The sequence below is a fragment of the Falco rusticolus genome, chromosome 8, assembly GCF_015220075.1.
Source record: "Falco rusticolus isolate bFalRus1 chromosome 8, bFalRus1.pri, whole genome shotgun sequence".
Classification (NCBI taxonomy): domain Eukaryota; kingdom Metazoa; phylum Chordata; class Aves; order Falconiformes; family Falconidae; genus Falco; species Falco rusticolus.
In genome coordinates this window covers 6,898,809-6,924,527 of record NC_051194.1, presented here as the reverse complement: position 1 = coordinate 6,924,527, position 25,719 = coordinate 6,898,809, and the positions used below count along the sequence as shown (strand labels likewise).

Genomic DNA, 25,719 nt, shown 5'->3' with positions numbered 1-25,719 from the left:
GTGAATTTCCCGGCTGCCTCAGACTACTGGGCCACTTCCAGTCGGGATTCGCACCACTGGACATGGAGAAGGTCCACCTTGCTCACCTCTGAGTGAGGTCATCCGAAAGGAAGGTAGACCTAATCCGAAACAAGCAGGAGCAGAGGGCAGGAGAGCTCCGCCACCCTCACCCACGGCCTGCGCTCCTTCTTACCCCGTTTCCTGCAGCACGGCCACAAACATGGAAGCAATCAAGGGTGCCTTCACGTGAACAAGCCTCCACTGAAGGTGCTGAACCCAATCCTCCACGCCAAAAAAAAACCCCTAGTACATAAAAGTGTCAGCTATGAACACGTCATCACAGCCACGCAGGCATGCTCATGAATCACAGCTGCCATCAGGTGAGTTTTCTCCCCTGGGAGCACAGCGGGACCAAAGGTATGAGGAAGGACTAACAGGACCTTTGGTTTTCATAGTAAAGTTTGTCCTGGCATTTGGGCCAGCCCTAGCTGGCAATTTCAGGTAGAAACACAAAGAGCAGCTGGCTGGAGAGGTGGAGAGGCATTGGGTGAGAGCACACCACCAACTGACCACCTCCACGGGTAGCCAGGGTACAGGCAGGCCCCAGACCCCACAGCTCCTCACCCCTCCTGCCAAGCACCCACGCTCCTACCACCCAAAGCAGCTGGACGAAAGCAGGATGCTTTTCAAGGCCTTCCAGTTCATGCCTGGCAAGTGTAGACTAAAAACCTGCCAGGTACAACTCTGTGTCTACTGGCGAGGAGCTGGGGAGATAAAATCAACCTCTGTAAAAGAGAAACACTTAAATCCTTCGTGTTTATGCCAGCACCAGCTGGCTCCTTGGTTCCGACCATCACTTGTCCTGGTGGATGGTTTCCAGGGACTACCTGCATCCCTGGCACACCATCACCTGTCCGGCTCCACTGGCAGAGCCAGCTCTTTCCCACTCCCCCAGGAAGACGCATCCTGTTCTGAGTCCAGGGATGGACAAGAATGCAATAGGAACACACAAGGCACGATGACAATGCCTCTCGCAAGACACACCGGCTTCCCTGGGGAGAAGCACATGTTTGCAAACACAGTAAAGTCACTCAGAAACCAGGCAAGAATGATGTAATCATGCTCTCCAGTTGTCCAAAACTGAATCACAGCCTCCACGACAATTCCCCACCCCCCACCCACCCCCCTTTTTTCTGACTAATACTTGACACGGCTTGGCGGTCCCTGTAAGGAATGGCACAGGAGAGCCCTTTAAGCAGTGCCTGGCTCCCTATCAAAACCACGCAAAGGCTGTCTGGGATCTCCATCACGGGGAATTCCCCTTCTCCATGCCTAAAAGTAAGCTCAGCTGGGCCAGCCTTTCCTGCATTTGGGGATTGCAGCTAGACAGCGCCTGGCCCAAAGGGCTCTCACCCCCCGAGCCCCTCCACAAGCCAGCCAGGTGAGTAGCGTGATGGATTTTTCGGTGGGGGGCATGCCCAAGATGGAGCAAGGGGAATGCAGGCTGCTTTTCAGCTGTCAGCCCAGAGCACTGCAAAGCCAAACCATGCCACCCCTGCTTCCGTCCTCACAGGGATAGAGCGGGGTTTGGCTATTTTTTGCAGACTGAGACATTATCTTATAAACAAGGTGCTTTTTGCTTCTGTGGGACTGCGTTTAGCTCTGAAGGCAGGCTTTCTGAGGGTTTACAGATTAGCACTGGGGCTCTGGGATAAAACAAGCCCTTTGGGGAACAAAAAGGAAGACCTTGCCTATGCGTGGGGTCCTGCTGCCTCATCCCCTGTTGAGACCTTGGACACAAGGACAGCTGAAGAGCACATCGGAGTCCCAGCACCCATCGAGCTGCCTCATAACCCAGCTGGGCTGCCAGGGCAACACCCTGGCTGAAGGGCGGTAAAGGAGTTCAGGGTTTTTTTGGTTTTTGGCGTGTATGGGGTTTTTTATTATTATTTTTACAACCCAAAACAACAAATCACTGAGCAGCAGTGGAACTGTCTGAACAGGGCTGGGACAGCCAGAAACAGCATGAACACCAGCAAAGGCCACCTCCGCAAGCCCAGCAGCGGCCATCCAAGGAGGGAATGTCAGTACAGACAAAGAGCAAGCAGCACATCTGCTCACAGAGCTGTCTTTGCTTCTGGTTTGTTGGGTTTATGTATAGAGTTATATATAAAATACACCTTCCTTGTGGCAAAACCAAAACAAGAAAAAATCAGATAGCTATGGAGCAAATCCCAAAGAAATCCACGAAACCAGAAGGCGCTCCCTGTGGTTCTCAATCTTCCGGCCCATTTTTATACATGAACGCACAACAATCAATGCAGCAGCACAGAGGAAAACGATCCCCTATAATAAACACTCCAGCTAGGGGTGTGATTTCCTTGTGTAACATTAACTCAAGGAATGCAAGACTCCATGGCAAGCTCCCCTCGCCTCAGCTGCCGAAGAGGAAGATCTGGTAAGCCTCAGCAGGCCCACAGGAGCACACCAGCCTGCTTCCCTGGGCACCGGGGAGCGCCTGGGGCTGCCACAGCAGCCGAGGGCCTGGGCCCCCTCAGCACAGCCTGCCCTCGGCTATCCCTGCACCCCCCGAGCGGCACCAGGGGTGCAAGGCGGCTCCCCCGCGCCCCAGCAGGACGGCGCCGCGGCCGTGCCCTGCCCTCCCCTCGGCCCCGCCATTTTGTCTCTCGATAAGCCAGAGGAGCCGCTGCGGGCTCAGGCTCGCCACTCCCCAACGAGCCCAATCCCCACCCCGAGGAGGAGGCAGGCCGGCTCTTTCCGCCCCTCGGGGCCCCCCACGCCCGGCGGGCCCACGGGACCCCACGCAGCCCCACGGAACTCGAAGACGGCCGCAACACGGAGACCAACCGCCCGCCATCACACAACACCCTACCCTGGCGCGTCCCTCCCGCCTCCCTCTTTATACCCTCCGCTCCGCGCCGATTGGCTGCGGCGCCTGTCCGTCAGGCTGGGAATTTCCCAGGGGCGGAACCGCCGACCACCCCCAGCTGCCCGCTTCTTCCCGTGTTGGCGACGGAGCGGAGCGGCCCCGGCCCCGGCAGGTGAGCTCGGGGGGCGCGGGGGCCTGCGGGTCCGCTGCCCTCAGGGAGGGAGTGGGGGGTGGTCGCGCCGCCCCAGGGCAGGGTCCGGTGGCGGGGCGGGGTTGGCGGGGCTAGGGGCTGCGTGTTGCCCGTGCCCGGCCGGTTCCGGGGCTCTCGGCGTGCGCGGGTGGTGGTGGGGAAACCCTGAAGGGGGTCGGGACCGCGCCGTCCCCTGAGGGTCTGCTCCGGGGCCGGGCCGGGTCGCGATAGTCGTACCGTGCCTTAGTTTCCCCTGTCCCGCGGCAGGGCAGGTGCTACCGACTCCCCTCGCCGCTCCCGAAGGGGCGGGCGGCGGCAGGGCGGCCCGGGGGAGGAGAGGGGCTCGGGGGGTATCGGGGGTGTCCCCGGCCTAGGCGGGCTCGGGGTGCTGCCCCCCGGCCCGGCCGGCGTTTTCCCGGGCCCAGGCACCTGCCCGCTGGCTGTGCCGGCGCCGTGCGTGGGTCCCGGCCGGGGGCCGCGGCCCCAAGGGGCCTCCAGCCGCTGCTGCTCCCCGACCGCTGCGGGTCTTTCGTCCCCATCCTGCCGCTGGCCCAGCGGTGCGGGTCCGCCTCGGCCGTGGGTCCGGAGGCTGGCATAGCCAGCGCAGGGCTAGCAGCATCCCCAGCTGCCTCCCCGCCTCCTGTGGGGAGCGGGTGCATAGCTTGCCGCCCCATCTCCCCTGCATCGAGTCCAGGCTAAGGCCCCTACTGAGGGTAGAGTGAAAAAAGATGCAGCCTGTCAGCCCTGCTGTTGGGTGAGAACAGCTTCAGATGGGCCGTGGTGGGATGTGCAGCCTCTCAGGGATCTGGCTGTCCTGCTCCCAGTGCCTCTGGGTACTACGGGCTGCTCCCGGTATCAGGGAAGCCAAGGCAGCCTTTCCCCTTCTGCTTGTTATTTCCATCTGCTGGGGTGAGTAAGAGCTGTTCTGCTGCCACAAGCTCTTTTGGAGTGCAGACTTCATTGACAGCGCTGGCAAAGTCAGCTGAAGCGTGCTGGAGCTGGGAGACTGGACTTCGGGCGCTGGGGCAAGTCCAGGAGGCAGGAAGGCGCCAGCCAGGCACATCCTTGAGAGCCATCTCTGTGACGAGGTGAAGTAAGCAAGAGGAAAAGAGGAGAGGCTTTTTGCAGCCTTTGGCATCGTTCCTGGCTCTGCAAGAAAATCCCACAACGCCCTTTCAGCCTGACCTCCACCAGACAGACCTATTTAGTACAGGGCCATGGGTCATTGCTTGCCAGCAGCTGGTACAAAGCAGTCGTGGGTGGGTAAAGCTGAACCATCTACTCCTGTGGCATTGCGGATCTTGTTTTAAAGCAACAGTTCTTACGCTTTGGGTGACAGAGGTAGCTTTGCTGGTGTGGTTTGCAATGCCACTATTTTCTGCTGCTTGGTTGTTGCCTGGCCGAAGCGTACCAGGTTGGACAGGAGTAGCCTGGGTTGCGCTGGAGCTGCAGGGACAGGGGTGGCTGTGCCTTGCTCTGCTTTTGAGTGCTGTGATGAGCAGCCATGATGCTACTGAGCTCTGCAGGGGGGAGGAAGCAGAACAGGCAGCATGAAGAGAGATGTCTTTGCAGCAGAAGACAGGGTATTGCGTAAAACATCACCATGTTGCCCAGAGAAGCACCACCACCAGGTCTGGCTTCCTGTCCTGCCTGCGCTGGAGCTCGGATCCATGGCAAGCTCTGCAGCTGTGTGTGGTTACCCGTGTTTGTAAACCTGGCTCCAAATGTGGAAATGTGTTATTTTCCTTGTGAGCAGCCTCACCGGAAGCAGGTTGTTTTGAGAAGCCTCTGGGAGGTGGGTTTCTCAGACAAGGGTGGGATTTCTGGCCAGAGGACATCTGTAACATCTGCTGCATTTTGGATGGGGCTTCTGCCTTTCCCACCCTTTCCCTGCAGCTAGCCAGGCTGGGAAGCAAAATGCTACAAGTGGAGGTTCAGACCTTTCCCTTTGAGAACTGAGCCTTGCAATATCTGCTTTCCTCTTTTATTACTCCCAGCACAGTGGACTGCAGTGCCCAGAAAGTCTCCTTATTATTGCTTCCTCTTAAAGGCAGCTCTGCTTTTGCTTCCCTGCAAATCAGACCAGCCCAGCAGCCCAGGAATGGTTCTCCTTGGTCTGGGGAGCTCCTGGAACTTTGCAGAGGAAAAGGAAAGGGGCTGGTGGCTGTGGCATTTTCTTTCCAGTAAGATGATCAAACAAAAAGAATCCCTCCATAAGGTCTGTCTGAGTGGCTTTTGGTTTTCCGAGGAGGAGGGATGCCAGGGGCCTGGCAGCTCTGGTCATGGGAAAATGACGCTGGCAGTCTGCAGGGATTTATTCATGCCATCCTGGTGGGGAGGAGACTTCCTGGGAATGTTGCACGATGGGGCAAGGAAAACCCCGCTCTCCTAAGGGCTGGGCCAAACCCCCACCATGGATTGCAGGATGGGATTTGATGGGCTGCCAAACCTATGGCTTCGAGAGGCTGGTCTCCACCCCGGGGCTCGCTGCCGAAAGCAAGCCTCCAGAATGCCAGCCCACTCTGCACAGGATTTGCATCCTCCGCCTTAGTGTCTTCAGCTGTTCGGAAATTTTAAAACGGGGATCGTTTCCTCCTGCCACTTCTGCGTGGCTGGCGCAGTGATGTCTGCGGTGCTGGTGGCTGAGGCGGTGATGCACATCTTCCTGGGTGACAGCAGGGACCAGCCTGGCCATGGCTACGTGGCTCCAGCTCGCTCTCAAGCCGCAGCACAGCTATTTAAATACCACCCTGCTTTCATCTTCACCTGGGAGTCTCCCCTGCCTGCTTGCTCTCTCATTCTCTCCTTTTGCAGAGTTGTCATAAAAATTTACTACCTAAAGGTCTCGGTGCCTTGCTTGCAACCAGCAACGCCCACAGGCGACCATGGCATCTGGCAGCCTCTCCCGGTGGCTGGATATGGAGCTGGTGAGCTACAGCTGGGCAGCTATGGTCAGTGGCTGGCCCTCAACCCCTGGGGCTGTGAAATACCATCAGATTAGCTTAGAAACTGTTGATTGGCAAAAAGTGTTTTCTGGTGGTTCAGCGGTTTCTTCTGGAGTTTGTGGTAGTCATGTTTTCTTTGCGTTTCTGACCATTGTTAGGTGCTGGTCTGTAGTCCTCTCTCTCCCCTGGTGTTTTTATTGAAACATGAGATTTTTTTCACTGCAAATCTCACCTTTCAGAACTCCTAAGGAAAAAAAACCAAACCCAAACCAACAAACCAGGACTGGAAATAGTGACCTGGTCCAGGGTCCTGTCCCCAGGGTGACAGCTCAGTGCCAGCAGCCCTTGCAGAAATGGGGCTGTTCCTCCACCCTAGGCAAACCTGCCCTGATGCCAGCAATGGGCTTGGATGCTGCGGAAACCCTTTCCCATTGCTGGGTCTTGCTTGCTGGTGAATTAGTGGCTTGTCTGTGCTTCTGTCAGCTAGAGATAGTTCAGTTCCTCTCCCCGGCTGCTGTTTGAAAACAGCTCCCATGACCCCTCTGCTGGTGGGGTGCAGATCTTGGGTAGAAAAATCCTTGATAAAACCTTGAGAACTGGGAATAGCAGGGGCTTTTGGTGGCTCCATCCAGCTGGAAGAACATGGGATTGTCATGAGTGAGCTCTGCTGGTCAGCAGGGTGGGTGGTCAGTGCAGCTGGCTGGGATTTGAGTGTTCTGTGCAGGAGTGCACAGGGGCAGGGGACCTCCTGTGGGTGCTGTGGGGCAAGGCAGAAAACCTCCTGGCTGGGGGTCTGAAGTGCAAGAAAATGGGGGCTGGGGAAGGGATGCCACGTGAGGGGGCAGCTTGTCCCCACGTTCCTCAACCCACACCTGGGTTCGTCCCACTGGAGGACACGGATGCCCCGCAAGGTGCTCACTGCAAGATCACTTTGTTCACCAGTTCCTCCCAGAGCTTCAGGGTTGGGATCTGGAGCAGTGTGTGGTGACTGGACACCAGTGAGAAACAGGCTCAAGTCCCCAGTCTGCCTGTGACACTGTCCCTGTCCTCCACCAGGCTGGCCAGGCAGGTAGTATGGCCACAGGTGACAGCATTTCCCTGCGGAGGAGGTGCCATCTGGTCCCTGGGCCACATGCATGCCACCATGCTGTGCTCTGTCCTGCCCGCCAGCAGGTCTCTACTGGGAGTTTTCCTCATCCCGTGGCTGGGGGCTGGAGGGAATTTCATACCGGCTGCAGCGATGCTGCCCGACACCAGGATCCGTGGCACAAAAACTGCCCCGGTTCTCCTGCAGTTTCCCGTCAGCTGCCGTGGGCTCCAGAAATAGCTGCTGCTCAGCCCACCCTGTGCTGCAGCTGGGCTCACCCAGTGCTCACCATCTCCAGCTGCTTGGGATGGGGTGCTGGCCCCCCAGAAGGGGACACAGGCGATGGGGGGGCTTGGCAGCCCCCACAGAGCAGGGGGACGGTGAGACCTGCTAAGGGTTGCATCTCCCAAAAGCAGAGTGCTGCTGAGGCCATGTGTAATTACCTGCTGCTGAGGTGGATGTTAATTGCCGCTCTAGTTGCAGATGATGCCAGGTGGCAGTTGTCATCTGGAAAGTCCCAGCCGCTCCCTGGCAGGCAGGTCATCTAAACTGGTGATCAGCCCAGATCGCCTGTGGCGTGAGCATTAGTTTGAGGTTGAGATGGTTTCGGGTATGGGCTACCCCCCTTCCCCTTTCAGAATGCCCCCCGTCGGCTCCCTCCCACTCATGAGCACCCGTTTGCCTTGGCTGGGTGGAAGAGCTCTTGGGGGTCCCCCCAGGCAGCACCCCAGCTCCCCCTGGCATCATCCCCTGGGGCCATCTCAGCTGCTGTGCTGCTCCACTGTATAACAAGGTAGCTTGGGGAAGCAGGGGGGGATATTTTTGATAAGTTGTTCTGTGATTCACAGCAGCTGCTTTATCACCCCCAGGAGATGGGTGAGACCTGGAGCCAAGATCCTGCCCAGGTGTCCCTAGGCTAGACCTCAGGCTCTAGGGCACCCGCAGATGCAAGTAATTAGAAAAGCAAATAGATGCTGCATGCGGGTAGTTCTTCAGCTCATACTTTGCTCGCAGCCTGCGTATGCCATTGACAGCTGTTTTTTGTGGCTAAGCTGGAGGGAAGAGCAGGCCCCTGCCTGGCTGCTGGGACTCATCACCCCTGCTGCTGCCCAAACCACCTGCTGGCTGCAGGTTAAGGCTTTTTGGAGCTGCAGATGCTGCCCCCCCCCCAAACACTGCCCCAGAACCCTTTCAGCCCCCCAGAAATATTCTGTGGTGAGCAGGATGCCCTGGTCACAGTGCCCAGGTCCATGCTGCTGGCTGGATGCTCCTGGGCTGCAGTGGCGGGCAGCTGCAGCCTCTTTGGAGACTCCTGTGCCCTACAGGGATGAGAGCCAGCCCTGGCTGCTGGTGATGCCTTTTCGCATGACATTTCTCATGGCCATGAGTCACCCCAGCACATTCACCCCACGCAGGGTTGGGGGGGGGGGAAGTGCCTTCACCTGGGACACTTCTTCGTTGGCTGGCGAGCAGTGAGGCAGTGCTGCCTGTGCTGGCACAGCACCCCAGACCCCCTCCCTGGTTGGGACCGGGGGACTGCAGCATCGTCTGGAGCCGGAGGAAGGTGACGCTGTGCTCCATTGCCTTGCAGGGATGCTCAGCTGGGAGGTAGGCGCCTGAATGGCAGGCATGGAAGGGAGAGGACCTTACCGCATCTATGACCCTGGTGGGGGCTCGGAGGAGAATGGATCCACGGCCTTTGAGCGGCTGGTGGAAGAGAACACCCGGCTGAAGGAGAAGATGCAGGGGATCAAGTCTATCGGTAACTGCTGCGTGGCTGGGGGATGAGGTTCACCTTTGGGGCAGCTCAGCCTGTGCACACTGAGCCTGGGGGTTTCTTTCTCTACTTAGTAAGGGTTCTGTAAGAAGCTGGGGGTCTCGGCACTGGGGCAGCAGTAAAGCTTTCCCTGTCCTGGGAGGTCAAGCAGGATGTCTGGGCTTTTTCACACAGGATTGCAAAGGGAGCAAGACTTTTGCTGAGCTGCTGGGGTGCTTTATGGTGGGATAAATGGCTGGAAAAAGAAGGCAAGTGATGGGGCAAGGTCAACTTCTTGGAGTCCTTCAGCCCCAGGTCACAGATGCTGGGATCTGTTCTGCTTTTGATGAAAGCCTCCACCTCCCGCAACCCCTGTCAGGTCAGGGGCTTTTCTGAAGTGCTGCTCAAAGACCTTGGTGTTGGGTGCTCCCTGCAGTGGCAGAGATGTGCCAGCATTGAAACACTCCGGCTGAGTTGTGCCACCCCCTTTCTTCTCCTTGGCCACCTTCCCCCACCCACCCCTGGTTTTGCTTTTGGTCTCGTGACCGAGCTTCCGCTTTTGAGTCCTGCTTCTGCAGCTGAATTTCCACCTGCCTCATGATGCACGTCGTGTCGCCATGCTCTTACCTGGGACTTGGGACCCACTGGTGTGGGAGCAGCCACCTGGGGTGGGGAGAGGATTGTATTGCTGGTGCCAGACCCCACAGCAGGCAGGCTGGACCCCTGGGTCCACCACCTAGGCTTAAACTCATTTCTTCTGGGAAGCGGAGGAGACCTCTAAGCAATGCAGTGCTGCCCTTATGCCTCCTGTCATCTGTGCGTCAGCGTGACGGACTCTGCAGCCAGTGAGCCACTTATATAGCTTTGTCGTTGGGTCCATTGTGTCTGGACAGAGAAGGACCATGCTAGGCACTTCTTCACCCAAGCAGAGCTTGGTGTTGGTGGATGGGGCTGCTGCGGGACAGGTGCTTGGGGAAGGAGGTGAGCATCCTTCTGTTGCCCACAACAGGAGAGCTGCTGGAGGAGTCCCAGGTGGAGGCATCCAAGCTGCGGCAGAAGGCAGAGGACCTTGTGAAGGACAACAAAATGCTGATAGCATCTTCTTCCTTGGAGGACCTGCTAGAAACTGGAGGTAAGAGATGCAAGGCTTGCAGGGGAGAAATAACCTGATGGCTCAGGGGAAGGAAGAGGGCGTAAAGGAGACTTTCATAAAGGTTTCTTTCAGCTCTGTCATCTCTGGAATGTATCAGACCACTGTTGTCCTCCCTTCTGGAGGGAGGTTTCTGTCCCATCCCCATAGCTGGCATAGAAACCATCCATCAGTGCCTGACCTTGCAGAGTGTCTACTCTCTGCATCCCCCGCACCAGGCAGGGAGAAGCCCTGCTCTCCAAAAGGCTCATAGCTACATCCTCTCCCCTCTCCGCAGCCATCGGCCCAGATCCCAGCTCCACACAGCCTGCCCCAGGCAGCGCCCAGCCGGACACGGAAGCACGGAAATCTCCTCCAAGTGTGAGTCTGGTGAATTTGAGAGCTGGTGCTGGCATGGTCGGAGGGAGAGGCTCTCCATCTAGTTAAACTGAAAGAGGGTAGATTTAGATTGGATATTAGGAAGAAATTATTTACAGTGAGGGTGGTGAGACACTGGAACAGGTTGCCCAGAGAAGCTGTGGATGCCGCATCCCTGGAAGGGTTCAAGGCCAGGCTGGATGGGGCTTTGAGCAAACTGGTCTAGTGGAAGGTGTCTGCCCATGGCAGAGGGGTTGGAACTAGATGGTCTTTAAAATCCCTTCCAACCCAAACCATTCTATGATTCTATGAAAGCAAAAGGAGGCAGCATTTAGCCTCTAGAAATGGGAATAAATCTGAAGGGAGGCATCAGGTTTGCCTGCTCTGCTCCCATCCTGGCAGTCCCTGCCCTCGTGCAGTGAGCATCCTGGGTTGCCTTTCCCCAGGGAGACCTGACCTGGCTGCTTCCCCTTGCAGGGATCCTCTTCGGAGTTCGAGATCGTTGCTGTTGAAGCGCAGGGCTTTCCCCAGGAGAGCGGGAGAGTGGTGAGTGGCCCTGGTGCCTGTGGGATTTGGTGGGGGGCTGGTGGAGATGTGGTGTGGTGGTGGTGCTGGGGGTGTGGGAGGGTGTGCGGATGGGCAGCAGTGTTCCCAGTGGCGTCACTGCTGGCAGGCACAGGCAGGGCTGGGGGACCCGTGTCAGGGCAGCCCTTGGGCAGACTCTAGAGATGGGATAAACTGCACCCAAGCATTCCCAGAGGAGCAGAGCCAGCCCTACATACACCCCCCCAGGACAGTGCTTGTGCTGCGGGGGCCAGCCTCTGCCAGTGATGAAGGTGAGGGGACATGGCTGGTCTGCAGGCAGGAGAGAACCACAGAGCCCAGCCCTGTGGCTGCTCCTCCCCATGCCTCGCTGGGGCCAGAGGGCTCAGGAGTGACAGCATGTGTGCCCCAGCAGGTACCACTCCTCTTGTCTGGCCAAGGCAAGGAGAGGGGACAATGTGCAGGCTGCTCTCCAAGGGCAAGGGCTCCCCAGTACCAGTGACCTGGGCATGGGCCAGCAAAGCAGCCCCAGTCAGATGGAGACACTGGTGTCTCCAGATGCCACGTGGCAGTGATAAGAAGGGCTGTGACAACTCCAGGAGCTGTCATCAATGCTCTGACACTCCCCTTCTGATGCCCCCACTGGGTGGGAGGACCAGATCTCGAAGCCCTGTTGCTGCTGACAGGGTCTGCCCCAGCCAAGGCACTTCCATGTGTTCCGTTTGCTGCCACCTGAATGTCTCCCCGGCTGGCACTGCCCTGTCCCGTACTGCTTTGGCTTTTTGTGTGTGCTGGAAGGGAGGGGAAGCGGGACTGGGGAGCCCAAGAGCTTGTACCACATGGTGCCAGTAAGGGGACATGCTGTTGGTGCACATCCTGGGACAGAAAGGCTCCAGGAGGGGTTGAGTCTTGCTGGACCCTCCTGGGGTGCAGCTGTGGGGTGGTGGAGGATGGGGTGGCATCTGCTTGGCAATTGGCTGCTGGCATCTGAGTCAAGCGCTAGTCCCATGCTTGCACCCAGGATCGCTCAGGTCCTCACTGCCTCCCCTTGCCAACCGGCCATGCTGTGCCCTGCACACACCCTCCCGTGGCAGTTTTGGGGCTGTAAACTTGGGGTGCCAGGGACACACTGGACTCCTGGCCCCATGTGGCGCTTCCTGGGGCATTCCCATGGGTGGCAAGCTGAGTCAGTGGGGCTGGGAGCAGAGCAGGTGAAGGTGTGCCAGCACATCCCCGCCTCCTCCCCAGCAACGTGGCATGTGCCAGCTGGGCCTTGTTGTGCCAGCAGTGTCTCCTGGGCAATGGAGGAGTTAACCAGCCACACCAGAGGAGGACAAGCCTGTTGGGGACACCCTTCATGTGTGGGTGGGGGTGTGCCCTCACCTGGGCTCTCCTAGCCAGCATTTAAGTCCTGTGCATCACCCTCTTGGCTGCTGCTTGCCAAAGATCCTGGGTTCCTGGCACCTGGCGTGCTGCAGCAGCAGGGGAGCCACAGGCAGGGGATCTGCAGAGGGAGGACAGGAGGAAGGAGAAGATGGGGACTTGGGTAAGACCACCCCTCACGTGGGAAACCTCTGCTCCCAGTGCACACCGGGGAATCCGTGGAAAGGACAGTCTCTGTCCAGAGAGGAGCTGGGATTTCTTGTCTTGGTGGTGCCAGCTGGGAGGGCTTGAGGGGGAAAGCAGCCAGGGGTAGAGATGCCTCCGTTACTATCAACGAGCCAGGAGGGTGTTCTGCTCCAGCTGCTGAAGGGCACAAGGACTGGATGGACTGGGGGTGCTGCTGTAATGTCCCCCTCCACCTGGGCACTTGGTGTCCCTTGTCCGGTGGCTGGGAATCAAACCTTCACAAAGCTGACACAAATTTTTCAGTGTACCGAGGGCTGTTGCAGAGTGTCTTGGTGCTGACCCAGCTACCCACCACAGCTCTGGATGGGAGATGAGGCTGACCTGCCCTGAGAGGGAACTTTGTGATGCTGCTTGACCTGCCCTGAGAGGGAACTTTGTGATGCTGCTTGAACTGATATGACCATGCTTCATCCCTTCCCCATCCCCAGGACTTGGAGCAGCCACCAAACGAGGATGCCAACCTGCTGCCCCAGCTGCAGCAGCTCGAGAACACACTGAGCGGCTGTGCCAAGGAGGCCAGCAAGGACCAGGTCTTCGTGCGCATGGGCTACATGGCCTCTGAGCTCAAGCGCCTGGCCTCCAAGGTGCACAAGAACGAGCAGAGAACATCGTTCCTGCAGGTGAGTGAGGGCTAGCCTCACCCCAAGGTGGACACCCACCTCCGTGCCAAGTGGCATGGTGGAAGGTGGGTGGCCAGGCAGGCTGCTGGGGCTGGCCACAGTCCTCATGCTGCCGGCGTTTCCCCCCCCAGACACTGTGTGAGACGCTGCACACTGAGAACAAGGAGCTGCGAACCAAGCTGGAGCGGGACCTGGAGCAGAGAAACCAGGCGCTGGAGAAGCTCAGGTGGGGGTGGTTGCTGGGGAGTGGGATGTTGCTGCCTTGGGTTCTTCCTGCTGACCCATCCCTCCCTGCCTGCAGGTGTGAGAACCAGGAGCTCCGGAGGATGGTGACACTGAGCAGCCAGGACAGTGGGAAGAGGGAAGCTGCTGAGCTGCAGCAGGTGAGGAGGCAGCATCGCCCTCAGAGAGGGCTGGGAAGGAGGCAGGGAGCCCGCCGCTGACACATCAGCAAAGGTGGCCTCATTTTAATTGAGCCCCCAGTTTGTCCCAGTATGACCAGCAGGATTTCTCAGGGTCTCAAGGGGATGGGGGAGGCCATGGGAGGGGAACCGGCTCGAGTTTAGCCAGCCTCGGGCACAGGCTCCACAAAAGCCCTGAGGGTCCCGTCCCCCACGTGCGCGTCCAGCAGAGCGGGGCCACGGTGGAGAAGGCGCCGGGCAGAGGAGAGCTGGAGGCCAAGGAGAAGAAGGTGAAGATCCTGGAGCACCAGCGCAGGGAGGTGAGGACCAAGCTGGGAGGGAGGCACCACCAAGGAGGGGGGAAGCGGGCAGCGGGTGCTTGTGGCTGGGACCTCACAGGGAGACTGGGGCAGGGCTGTGGAGCTGCAGGGAAGTCCTGCTGGAGCTGGGATCTCCGTCCAGCTGGTCCCTGAGGTGCTTTTGCAATGGGAGGCTGCTGGGGACTGCCATGGCTGGCTCGGGGCAGGGGTTGGGCTCTCATTCAGCTATCCGTCTCTGTCCGCAGCTGCTGGAGGTGAATAAGCAATGGGATCAACACTTCCGAGCCATGAAGCAGAAGTATGAACAGAAGGTAGGGCTGGGTGCTTGGGGAGCGCATCTCTGCTGGGTGCTGGCTGGGGGTCCTGGAGGAGACCAGGTGCAGGGGAAGGTTTTGGGTCTGGCTGCTCCTCCTTCCCCCCAGCATGAGTCCCTCAGGCAGGCCGACATCCCCGCTCCCTCCTGGCAGGTCACAGACCTGCACCAGGAGCTGGCCGATGCCCGCAGGGCAGTGACCGAGCTGGAGTCAGAGCGGGAGCAAAAGCAACGGGATTTTGACCGCAAGCTGCTCCTGGCCAAGTCCCGGATCGAAACAGAGGAGGCAAGTCCCTTGGGGAAGGGTGGTGGGGAGCTGCTGGCCCTATCGCCCTGCCCTGGCTGATCTGCCCTCTGGGTCCTGCAGGCAGAGAAGGAGAGGCTGGCCATGGAGGTGAGGGACCTGCAACAGAGGATGCGGTTCCTGCAGGAGCAGCTGGCTCCAGTCACCAGGCAGCGGGAATACCAGGAAAAGGAGATCCAGAGGCTGAACAAGGTGGGGGCCAGGGTGCAGCCCCTCCTTGCAAAATGTCTTTTATGTTCTCCAGCCTTTTCTCTCTCAAATCCAAAACTGACCCTGATCAACTCCCTCCTGCCCAGCTCTTTGCCCAGGCAGAAGCTCTTGTCAGACAATGCCCACCACATGCCTCTAGGCTCCCAGAAAAGGGGGTTTGGGCTGGGGGTGGAGGGGTCTGTAGTCCCTCTTGCTGTTTGCCCATTTAACACCCACTTCCCACGCTGGGCATATGCCTGTGGTCCTGCAGAGATGCGGGCACAGTGCCTTACTCTGACTCCCCCTCCTCTTCCTCCTTACTCTGACTCCCCCTCCTCTTCCTCCTTACTCTGACTCCCCCTCCTCTTCCTCCTTACTCTGACTCCCCCTCCTCTTCCTCCTTACTCTGACTCCCCCTCCTCTTCCTCCTTACTCTGACTCCCCCTCCTCTTCCTCCTTACTCTGACTCCCCCTCCTCTTCCTCCTTACTCTGACTCCCCCTCCTCTTCCTCCTTACTCTGACTCCCCCTCCTCTTCCTCCTTACTCTGACTCCCCCTCCTCTTCCTCTCTAGGCACTAGAGGAGGCCCTGAATGTTCAGGCTTCTCCGCCACCCATCTTCACCAGTGCCATGGAGCTGGCGGGGAAGATTCCGCAGCAGGAGCTGCTGACCCAGAATGAGCTGCTCAAGCAGCAGGTAGGGCAGGGCATAAAGCTACTGGAGGAAGGGAGGGAGCTACCTGTTGTGGGCTTCCCTGGCAGAGCCTGTGTGGCCAGGAGCAGCCCAGCAGCCCTGGTGGGTGTCAGTGCTGCAGTGGTGGGGAGTGGGGGAGCTGAGCTCAGCATCCTTGAGACCTTCAGCTGGAAGGACACAGCCATGGGCCATCATGCCAACCTATGTGCCTGGGGCTTGGCATAGCTGGTGGGGTCAGGGATGATGACAGTGACAGGGGTGCTTGGGGGGGGGGGCGGGGGGGGGTGTCCACCCTCAGCCAGGTGCATCCTTCCCTTCTGCCAGGTGAAAATTTTCGAGGAGGACTTCCAGCGGGAGCGGAGTGACAGGGAGAGGATGAACGAGGAAAAGGAAGAGCTGAAGCAGCAGCTGGAAAAGCTGCAGAAGCAGCTGGTCCTCTCCAACAACCAGGTGAGCAGTTCTGGGTGCAACCAGCAGCACTCAGGGAGCCCTTTGTCTGCCCCAGGTGTGCCAGAGGTGCTTGTCCCCAGCATCACAGCCCCCATACCCATCTCAGAGCAGGGGCTGAGGGGGACAGAAAGGCCAGAGAGGTGTTTTTGCTACTGCTTGTCCCTGCCAGAGCATCACCTTTCACTTGCATCTTCCTTCTGCACCTCACCTGGGGGTCTGAAAGGGTGGGAACCAGTGCAGACATTACTGCAGGACACTGCAGCAACCCTCGCCCCACAGACACAGGAGGTGGCAGGGTGGGCTCTGCACTAACACCTCTTGCTCCCAGCTGCGAGCCTCCAAGGACGACTGCCAGAGGGAGAAGGAAGAGAAGGAGAAGCTGAAAAAGCTGCTGAAACAGCATAAACAGGTAGGAATGGGGGAAAAACCTGGGGTTTTTTTGAAAAACTGAACAGGTGGAGGGGCTGGGGGCTGCAGCCTGGCCCCAGCCCATTGACTCCCATTGTGGGGGCAGCTCCAAGCCAGGCGATGGTGGGTGGTGGTGGGCTGCCCTTGGGGGTCTCCTCAGCATCTCCCTTGGCTCCTCGCAGGCTTCTGGAGAGAGGCTGCACCCTGAGCCACTGCCGGGGCCGCTGCCCCCTGCCTGCCCCATGTACCAGTACCAGTACAGTCCCCCCATGGCTCACCCCATGTACCATGGCTTCGAAGAGTGGCAGCAGATCCGATACCCACCAGCGATGCCAGGCGAGCACACACCAGGACAAAACTTCCACCACTTTTCCCCAGTGAGTATCTACCTGTACCAGCGTGAGGGGGAGCAGGTCTGGGGCTCGCTGCTGAGCGAGTGGCTCCTCCAGGGCCACCGAGTCACCAAGCAGGGAGCTAAGCACATGTCCTATTGGCACATGAATACTCAGTCCTCTTCCTCCCCCTCCTCCTCCTCTTCCTCGCACCCCAGCAATTGAACACGGAGCACAGCCTCATGTTTTGCATCCCTGGTAATTCTGTTCCTTCTCCTCCTGCAGCCTGAGTACCCTTGGCGCCCGCCCTGTGCCATGGCTCGCAGCCAGAACGCCCAAGCAGTGGCTGGGGTGAAACAGGTCCCCAAGGACTTGGGTAAGGCTCAGACCCTCGGGGAGGAGACTGCCTCTGTCCTTCGCCCTGAGACCCTGGGCGGTTGGCCAAACGTATGTGGGAGGGATGGGGGGGCAGCTTGCCAGGCAGTGGCCATTTCCCTTCAGCCCCCACCTCTGCTCAGCTGAGGGGATGGTTCTGCCATAGGATCAGTCACTGCTGCGTCCCCTGCCACCCACCCCACAGCATTTGAAGACAGGTGCAAGCCCCAACAGCTCGTGGCGTTATGGTAGTCAGTGCTTGGGGGTCATGGCCATCCCATGGCTGGCATCCCCTCCTGTGGGGCTCGTCTGGGCACAAAGAGCCACACTCACCCCATGCCACCCCTCTCTTGTGTCTCAGAACAGGCAGGTCCCAGACTGCCCTAATGCCAAGGACCGGCTGTGCTGCGCTACCAGCAGAAGAGGAGTAGGGTGTGTGTGTGTGCCCGTGTGTATATATCTAGAAGCTTCCTCCGGCTGCCTATGCCTGTGCACGGACATGTGGGGGATGTGGCCGCATCCCTGGCCTGGACAGTTCGGCAGTGCATCCCCACAAGGAAGGTGTGAAGGAAAGACTGGAGGTGCCATCGTGGTGGTGGCCAATGCAGGGTCAGTCCCCTGCAGCCATCCCCTTCCTCGTGAGGCATCAGGCCTGGCATCGCTGTGGACCTGAGCCAGGTCTTCAGGGAAGAGGAGCTGGCATTTCCCAGGAGCTGCCCTAGTGCCGGGGCTTTGGTTCAGCCCTGGAGGAGCAGGTCACGGCAGGGACTCTCCCCGAAGTGGGAGCGCCTGTGTTCCCAGGCTGGTGCCTCCTGCAGCCATGGCCCGGCCTGATGGTGGTTGGTGTCTTTGTATTTATTTAAGGACTGAAGTGTAGCTGAGTCTCTCTGGTTTTATCCTGAAGGCTGCCACTCCTGGGGGGCACCCTCTGTGTGGGGCCTGGGAGGGATGCCAGGGCTGCTGGTCCCCCATGCTCAGGTATAGCTGTGGGGCCAGAGCGAGCACAAGGTGAACCTAGCACTTGTGTGAGCACCCTGGCATCTGTTGCCCCAAGTGCATGCCCACCGCCTCCTCCCCCCAGCCTTTGCCAGGGCAGGGAAACCCCTGCTCCCCGCTCTGCATTTCCCTGTACCACTTTCAAATTGCACAGAGCAAATCTTGCTCCAGGAAAACAAGTCTGCAGGGTAAAAAAACAAAACAAGAAACCACCACCCTCTTTCTGTAAGCGTGGCTGTCACGTGCGTGACCGCAGGAGACATGGCACCCTAGCTGGGGGCTGGTGCCTCCTTGCAGCCCCTTGTGCTCTGCACTGATGCTACCCCACCACGTCCTCTCCCCCAGTTCTGGCCTGTGCTGATAAATCCATGTTTGCAACTGCACTGCAAGAAAATGGCATTTCTCCAGCTGTGAGCCATCCCTCCCTGCTGCTATGCCCAGGCTGGCTGCTGTGCCCCCCACTCTTTCCCCCTGACCCATGGCCAAGAAGCGGGTCTGCGCATTTGCAGAGCCTTTATTTGGCATTTCTGTGGTGGGGGGGTGAGAAGCCGGCTGCCCCCAGCTGGGAGAGGAGCACATCTCTATGCCAGGACCACGGGCAGCTTGAATGCACTGAAGAGCTGCTCCGTGCATGGCAGGATCAGGCCAGGCCCGCCCCACACCGGGGGCTTTCAGGCCAGGTCTTCATGGAGATGTGGTCCTCTGCTCTGGGGGCGGCTGGCCCCTGCATCCTCCCACTGCCCAGCAAGGCAGATGGCAGAGCAGGGGGGCAAGCTGGGGACCAGGAGGAGATGTCACTGCTGGGGGTGGAGGTGGGACACATCCCCCCCCCCTCCCATCACTGATGTCTCTGCCACTGGGTTACCCAGCCCAGCATGCTGGCTGGGGGGTGCCAGAGATGGGAGTGATGGAGGGGGCAGCGTGCTGGCTCAGCATCCGGCTCCTGTTGCTTGGGGAGCATCCTGGGAGGAGATTGGAAGGGGAGCAGCCCCGAAGCAGCTGGGGTAGGGGTGATGCCAGCAGGGGCGAGAAGCTACCCATCAGGCTGGCAACCCTAGCCTCTACTGTTCCTCCTGCTGTTGCTGCTGCTGCTGCTGTTGCTGCTGCTCCCTCATGTAGGCGATGATGTCGTTCTTCACAACAGCAATGTTGGCACGGTGGTACCAGCGCATGACAGGCACGCCATCGGGGCCCACCAGGAACTTCTCAAAGTTCCACTTGATATCATGGTTCCGCAGAGGCTCCCAGAAGAGGTTCTTGGGGTTCCCAAACTCCTCTGCCACTGGAGGACAGGCGTTCTGCAACAGAGGGCCAGTGCATCACTGCCTTGTCCAAAAACCAAGCTGGGTGCTGCCCTCTTATCCCCCCTTGCCATGGCACCCACCTTCAGGAAGGTGTAGACTTTCTGCTCCTTGGCCCCATTCACGTCCCCTTTCTGGAAGAGCTGGAAGTTGGGGACAAAACCACCCCCTGGCCGGACATACCTGCAAGGGGAGAGCAGGCAGAGCGGTTGTGCAACAGGCAGCTCTTGGTGCTGCACGGGGGTAGTGGGGGAACCCCAAACCCCATGCTTTCAGGGGCCACAGCCAGCAGAAGCTGCAGCCTGCGCACCCACTGCCTGGCTAGGGACCCCCGCACAGCCGGGGCAGGCAGGTCCCCCACAGCCCCCACCGTAGTACTCACTTCAGCGCAGGGAGGATCTCCGAATTTTGGCCAGGTTCCTGCTTCCCAAATTGGTTGGAGGGGAAGCCCAGGACGACAAGCCCGTAGGGCCCCAGCTCATTTTGTAGTGCATTCAGTTCTGCATGCAAGCAGAGCCAGGGATGGGTTAGCAGGGGACCAGGCTTACCCCCACACTAACCCCCTTGGAGCATCCTTGGCCGTGCCAGGTCCTGGGGTGCAGGTGTTAGACCTTCCCCCAGCTCCCCAGCGCAGGATGGACCATGGGGACCTGCCAAGGGCCACATGCCTGGGTGATGCCACCCTCAGCTGGCTGTGCTGTCCCTCCGGGGTGCCTGTGCCCCACGGGACCCTTACCAAGGTACTGCAGGGTGAGGCCTCAGTACGTGGCCACGTTGACGAAGAGCACCATCTTCCCTGCGTAGTTCCTAAACGGGACATACTCGTCCCCATCGATGGTCAGGGCCCCGTAGTCATAGATGGTGCCCTGCACTGAGCCGTAGCATTTCACCTGTGGAGCAAGGAGCACCCCATGGGACCGGGCTGGGGGCTGCCAGCTGCCTCATTCACCCACCCCACAGCTGCCCACACCCACTGGAGCAGCAGGTCCGGCCCTTGCACTGGCTGGGATGGCAGCTACCAGTGTTGTGCCTCCTGCCCCGAATGCTGCTGGCAGCAGCCAGACTCCAGCACGCCAAGGTCACGGTGGTGGGACAGGCTGGCTTGTGCATGCACATGCGTGTGCACACCCACCCAGCGGGGCTGGCCGCAGCTGGAGGGATGTTTACCCGGCCAGGATCAGGCAGGAAGGCGAGAGGCTGGAAAACAGCCTGAGCTGGCGTGACCAGCACGGGGTGGGGGGAGACACACCAGCCCCAGCCTCCCCGGGGCCACGGGTGGCAGGACCCCGCCACCCCTCCGGGGCAGGGGCAGCCGGGGTGCCCGGGAGCGGCTCCAGCTGCTGCTCCGTGGCCAAGCTGAGCCCAGGCAAGGCAGGGACCGGGGCTGGATGCGACCCGTGAAGGGAAGAGCTGGGGTGCAGCGGCCTCTGCTTGCAGCACTGCAGGGGTTAACCCAGGGAAGCCCATCTCCAGTTCCCATCAGGGGACCCAGGCTCACCCAAGTGCCACCAAGGGGCTATTTAGCGAGGTGACAGGAGCAGAGCCAGAGGGGCTGTGCCGGGGGGGGGGGGGGGGGGGCGGCCGGATCCCGGCGGCAGGGCTCTGCCTCGCCCTCCGGCGTGGGGGGCAGGCGGGGCTGGGGGGTTACAGCGGCCCCTGCACCCCCCCAAACATGGGTGTGTACCCCCCTGGACACCGCATGGAACAAACCCCCGTGTTCAGCCCCTATGGGAGTCACGGCGGGGGGCACCCACGCTGTCCCCCTCTGTTCCCCAGCCCCAGGACGGCAATCCCCCCTTTGCAAGAACTAGCTCAGAAAAAGACACACACACACACCCGCGATCCAGGCACCAGGACTGGGGGGGGGGGAGGTGGGGGGTGTCACAGGGCCACCGTGCCCCACTCCTGCCCCTGGGAGCTCTGCAGCCAGCCTCGGGGACAGGCGGGTCCCCAAGGTGCCACATTCCCCCCTCCCCCCAGCCCCCACGGGGGTGTCTTTCCCCCCCCCCCCCCCTTACCTTCTCCCTCTCCTGGCTCTGCCCCGGCTGGACGAGCCCAGCCAAGAAGAGGGGCAAAATCCAGGCGCTGCGGGACCAGCGCCCCATGGCCGGGGCGGGTGCGGGGTGCGGGCACCCTCCTCACAGCCCCGGGGGCGAGCGGCGGGACGGGGGGACACCGCTCCCGGTCCCTTCTGCCACCTCCGAGCCCGGCAGCCGAGAAATAGCTGCGGGGCTGCGCGGGGGGAGCCAATCGCCGGAGGAAGGACGGGCCGAGGGCTGCGTTAACCGTGTGGGCCCTGGGACGGAGCCGGAGCCGGCGCCGGCGGGGGGGCCGGGGGCGGAGGGGGTGGCAGTGCCATGCTGGCACCTCGGCCTGGCAGGGGCCTGGGGACACCCGCGAGCGCACGGGGCAGACGCGTGTGCCCAGGGTTTACGCAACGTGTTACATGAGCCAAGGACCTGGAGATTAAAAAACCGCCAGGGTGGGAGAGGGGCCGGGCAGTGTCCCCACCCTGCCCGGCGGTGACATCCACCCCGGAGCGGGGTGCTGGGACCCCAGGAGCAGGGACCGAACGCCCCAGCAGCATCCCCTGGGAGGCTGGGGTCCGCCACCCTCCCCTCCCACGGCTGTGCTGCTCAGGGCTGGGGAAGGGCTGAGCAAGCTCCTCTTTGCACGTTAGGGTGCTCCTAGGAGTATCTCTGGAGTAAGGGTCCCTCCCGCGGGGGCTGTGCTGGGGTTGGGGGGCTGTAGCCCCATGGTGACCCCACGGTGGCCAAGGGCAGGGCACGGCTGTCCCTTAGCCCTTCGTGTCCCCAGGGGCAGGAGGTTCCAGGGCCCTGTTTGCATACCCGGGGAATGTAAACATTTACCCTGGGCTGGCTCCAAGAGAAATAGCCATGGTGAGGTGTAAATTCCCTGAAATCCTGCAAAAAATTTATTTGATGGGAGAATGAACTGGATGGAGAGGGGCTGTGGTTTGGGATGGGAGCTGGTCTGGGACAAGAGGGCAGGATGGGGTGGCAGCGGGTGGGTCCCAGGAGGACCATGGGTGCCAGCACCAGGCTTGGCTTTACTAGAAAGCAGGACCAGCTCTGCCAGGGTGCTGTCACTGAGCCGGCTGCCGGAGATGCCGCCAGGGAAAAGAAACAGAGGACTGTGGGCTTGGGGCAGGCTGGGAGCAATCTCCCATCCCATGTCCTTCACCAGCAGAAACGCCGTGTCCTGGGAAAGGCTGATGTTGTTGGGCTCCAAGTGCAGCCTCAGCTGGCATGGAAAGGCTGAGGGTCGGGTATGTCCCCCAGGCACCTGGGGATCCCATGGAGCAGGGGAGCTGTGGGTCACTCTGTCACAGGCAGCATTTCCCAAAACTTTAAACCTGCACTTCTATTGGAGAAGTGGCTTAGTGGCCCTGACATGGGTCCCCAAGTGGTGTGGGGTACTCGCCCAGGCCTGGGCAAACCCCTGAAATGCTCAGCCGCTGCCTGAGGACTGCCCAGAGCCCAGCACAACGTGCCAACAGCTGGGCTGGCCACAGGGGTGCCCTGGTCACCCCTCATGGATGTGGCTGTGGGTGGCATGAGGCAGCTCCTTGCCAAAACCAGGGAGCCTGTGGAAGCCAAAACCAGGGGCTCGACCCTCCCCACCCACTTCCCAGGCTCTGGGGAGATTTAGGGCCACGGGGCCATAGGGGTGCAACTCCTGGCCAGCACACTGCTTGCACTTCACTGCATCCTGAACCTGACAGGGACTAGTGTGTGCCCAGCATGGTACCACACTCCCCAGCCAGCTCACACTGCTGACCCCAGCCAGGGCTCAAGCCACCTCCTGGGACTGAGCTGGGACTAAGCCAAGGAGCTGCTCAGGGCTGCACTCCCTGCCCTGCGAGTTCCCACCATGAGAACAGCCACCCGTTTCTAATTATATCCCCTAATTGCCTGCGTTGAGCTTTGGTGACTTTCCCGTGATTAATAGGGACTTGAGGGCTAGGGGGAGCAGTGTGACCCATGCAGTGGTGGCACAGTGTGGTTGTGTCCCTTCCACATATCCTGGATCCCTGCCATGCACAGGAAAGGCTGAGCCACTCTTCCACTGTGTTTTCCTAAAACCAAAATAAAAATAAGGGACCTGTTTCTCCAAGTCACCCCTCCTTGGGTCCAGGCACCAAATCAGCCTTGGCAGAGGCAGGGAACAGGGAAGGATTTAACGAGCCACAGTTGATGGACCCCATCTCTGCCACTGAGCTTCCGCGGGACCCTAGGCATGTCACCCAGTGTCCCTGCCATGCCATACCATGTCAGAGGCAGCATGGGAGAGCTGAGGGTGCCAGGGGCTCCAGCAAGACTCTCCGAGGGCAGCATGCTGCTCTGCCCTGCTGGGCTGGGGTCCCCCATCCCAAATGGCAGGCATGCTGGGCGGGCTGACCCTCGCATGATCCTCCCTCCTTGGTTATTTTTCCACAACAGCTGAGCTGGAGCCAGTCCCCGCCTGCTGCAGATGTTTGGCAGCAGACTGGGAGCGGAAGGCCAGGCGCTTCCAGCCCCCTGGCCACCATGCTGCCACTGCCACCAGTCTCCCCGGCTGTCCCCAGGCCACAGGCTGGGGGCTGCAGAGACCTTGTGCCAGGCTGCAGGGCTGTGGTGAGCACAGGGAACTTGAAAGCAGCGATGGGGACCACATACTGCTGCTGGCTGGGGTTGTTCAAGAGCCAAGTGAGGAGCTTCTTCCATGCAGAGTGACGGGGACAGCGCCAGCAGTGTGCCAGGGAGGGCAGCGAGGAGCTCAGGCAGCAGCAGGCAGCACTGCCCTGGCTGGCAGCAGCGCTGCTTTCCCTTTGGCAGCCTGGCACGGCATCAATCCTGGGGCAACCTCTGAACTTTTGTTCTAGGTGTGCAACAGGAGGCGAAAGCAAAACAAGCTCTGTCAGGCGAGAGGCCCCAGCTCCCCCAGCACCAGGCTTCCCTCGCGCTGCTGCCTGCACAGCTCCACAGCCCTGCACCAGCCCCTGTGCTCCCACCTGTGTGTTTGCCACAGCCTCCCCGCTGGGCATGGTGCTCCATTTGGAGTAGAGACCCCTGCTCCCCAACTGTCTCCGCACCCCCAGGCTATGGCTGCAGGTGCTGTCCCCTTTGGCATCCCCATCCCTTCCTCCCCCAGGCAAACATCTGCCCCCTGCAAATGCCCCTGGGCTGTTGCCCCCCACCCAAGGGGGACAGAGGCACACAGGACCTCCTGCTGCCAAGCAGTGGAGGGGAGATGGGTGGCTGCTGAGTGCTGCTGCCCTCCCCTCCAGCATGAGGAGCCCACCGAGTGCTCTGACTCCGCAGAGATTTGTTCCTCCTTGAGGCTGAGGAAGGACCAACCCACTGGCCATGATGTTTGCAATGTGATCCTGGAGACCCCACTGCAGCCTGGAGTGCAGAGGGTGGTTTGGGACCCCATGAGCCTCTCTTTGGGGCCACGGGGCTTGTGTTTGGGTCCTGTATCAAGAGTTGCTCCCAGTGACACTTCCCTCAGAGCACCCACGATGTTCAGGGTCAGCTCCTGCTACACCATTTCTGCTGGGGCTCCCCACAACTTTCCGGATGAGCCACAGGGTCTGCGATGTCCTGTCCAGCAGGGATAAGGCAGCCAAACAGGGTGCTTGCATCCCTGGCATGGCTCATCGCTGCCCAGAGGCGAGGTGAGAGCCAGCACCCTGCATCACCTCCTCCCTGCTGGGGATTCCAGCATCTGCCTCTCCCAGCAGCAGTCCCCGCGGCTTGGCAGCCGGCTCCCACCACACTCCAGCACCCGCTGGCGCTGACAGGGAAGCATCCCGGCAGATGCTGAATCACCCGCATCGCGCCTGCCTGCCGCAGCGTCACCGCTGCAGGACCCGTTCCCCAGTGGGCAGGAAAACGCTGCCTCCGAGCCTCAGCACTGTTCAGGCACTGAAGCCAGGGCCACGGGGGGATTTGCTCATCTTGCTCAGTCTTGGAGGAGGAATTTCCAACTCATCAGTCTAACTCCATCCCCCTCGATTTTCATGCTTTAAGAATGTCCCGGCTTCTCCCTGCTCTCCCCCCACTGCCATTTTGCTCCGTGCCGTTTGTTGTCAGGAGTAAACCTGTCTTTCCAAGGCTTTGCAATGCCTTTCCTGGAAATGTTTGCCACAGGCTTGAAACTTCCCAGAAAACTCCTACCATGAAAGGAAACCTCTCACACACCCCGGCTGCTCATGACAAGGGGCAGGGGGAGGTGGGAACAGCCACTGGGCATGGCTGCAGGGACTGGGGGGTTTGCATGCTTTTCCTCAGGTGTTTTGCTCCAGATCAGGCCTCCTTCTCAAACCTCTCTAGTATTTGTGGCTTCTTCCCTATTCCTCTCATAGCGAAGATGTTCAGCTCCGGTTCGGTGTCCCCAGGGAAGGGATGCCGGGGTGGAGTGCAGCGGGGAGGCAGAGCTGGGGCTGCTCCCACCCAGCACAGCCA

General features: G+C 60.1%; 2 protein-coding genes across 7 annotated transcripts; one reads left to right on the top strand and one right to left on the bottom strand.

Moving 5' to 3' along the window:
- The first annotated feature begins 2,741 nt into the window (after positions 1-2,741).
- TNIP1 (TNFAIP3 interacting protein 1) lies at positions 2,742-18,145 on the top strand. Of its 6 annotated transcripts, none has more exons than XM_037397654.1 (18): positions 2,745-3,060; positions 8,696-8,874; positions 9,878-10,000; positions 10,296-10,378; positions 10,853-10,921; positions 12,976-13,167; positions 13,299-13,393; positions 13,469-13,550; positions 13,796-13,888; positions 14,134-14,199; positions 14,356-14,487; positions 14,569-14,697; positions 15,268-15,390; positions 15,712-15,837; positions 16,166-16,246; positions 16,428-16,622; positions 16,863-16,953; positions 17,319-18,145. In XM_037397654.1, the coding sequence occupies exons 2-18, from the start codon at positions 8,733-8,735 to the stop codon at positions 17,381-17,383; spliced, it is 1,887 nt and encodes a 628-aa protein (XP_037253551.1). In that variant the 5' UTR covers positions 2,745-3,060; positions 8,696-8,732; the 3' UTR covers positions 17,384-18,145. The 6 variants fall into 6 exon arrangements, with proteins under 6 accessions (XP_037253554.1, XP_037253551.1, XP_037253550.1 ...); XM_037397653.1 differs by having other exon boundaries at positions 2,746-3,062; positions 8,704-8,874; XM_037397655.1 differs by having other exon boundaries at positions 2,748-3,062; positions 8,704-8,874; positions 13,799-13,888.
- A 299-nt stretch (positions 18,146-18,444) lies between these two features.
- GPX3 (glutathione peroxidase 3) lies at positions 18,445-21,465 on the bottom strand. Its single transcript, XM_037397659.1, has 5 exons — positions 21,268-21,465; positions 19,986-20,139; positions 19,632-19,749; positions 19,333-19,432; positions 18,445-19,246 (listed from the first exon to the last, which is right to left on the bottom strand). Exons 1-5 carry the CDS (start codon positions 21,352-21,354, stop codon positions 19,010-19,012), a joined length of 696 nt encoding a protein of 231 aa, XP_037253556.1. The 5' UTR covers positions 21,355-21,465; the 3' UTR covers positions 18,445-19,009.
- Positions 21,466-25,719: the final 4,254 nt, after the last annotated feature.

What these genes read in the sequence shown, in the direction of transcription:
- TNIP1 (XM_037397654.1), top strand. Translation starts at nt 8,733, where the DNA reads ATGGCAGGCATGGAAGGGAGAGGACCTTACCGCATCTATGACCCTGGT. An exon ending in CAGGCGCTGGAGAAGCTCAG is followed by an intron (nt 13,394 to 13,468) that starts GTGGGGGTGGTT and finishes CCCTGCCTGCAG; the next exon opens with GTGTGAGAACCAGGAGCTCC. An exon ending in TGGTCCTCTCCAACAACCAG is followed by an intron (nt 15,838 to 16,165) that starts GTGAGCAGTTCT and finishes TCTTGCTCCCAG; the next exon opens with CTGCGAGCCTCCAAGGACGA.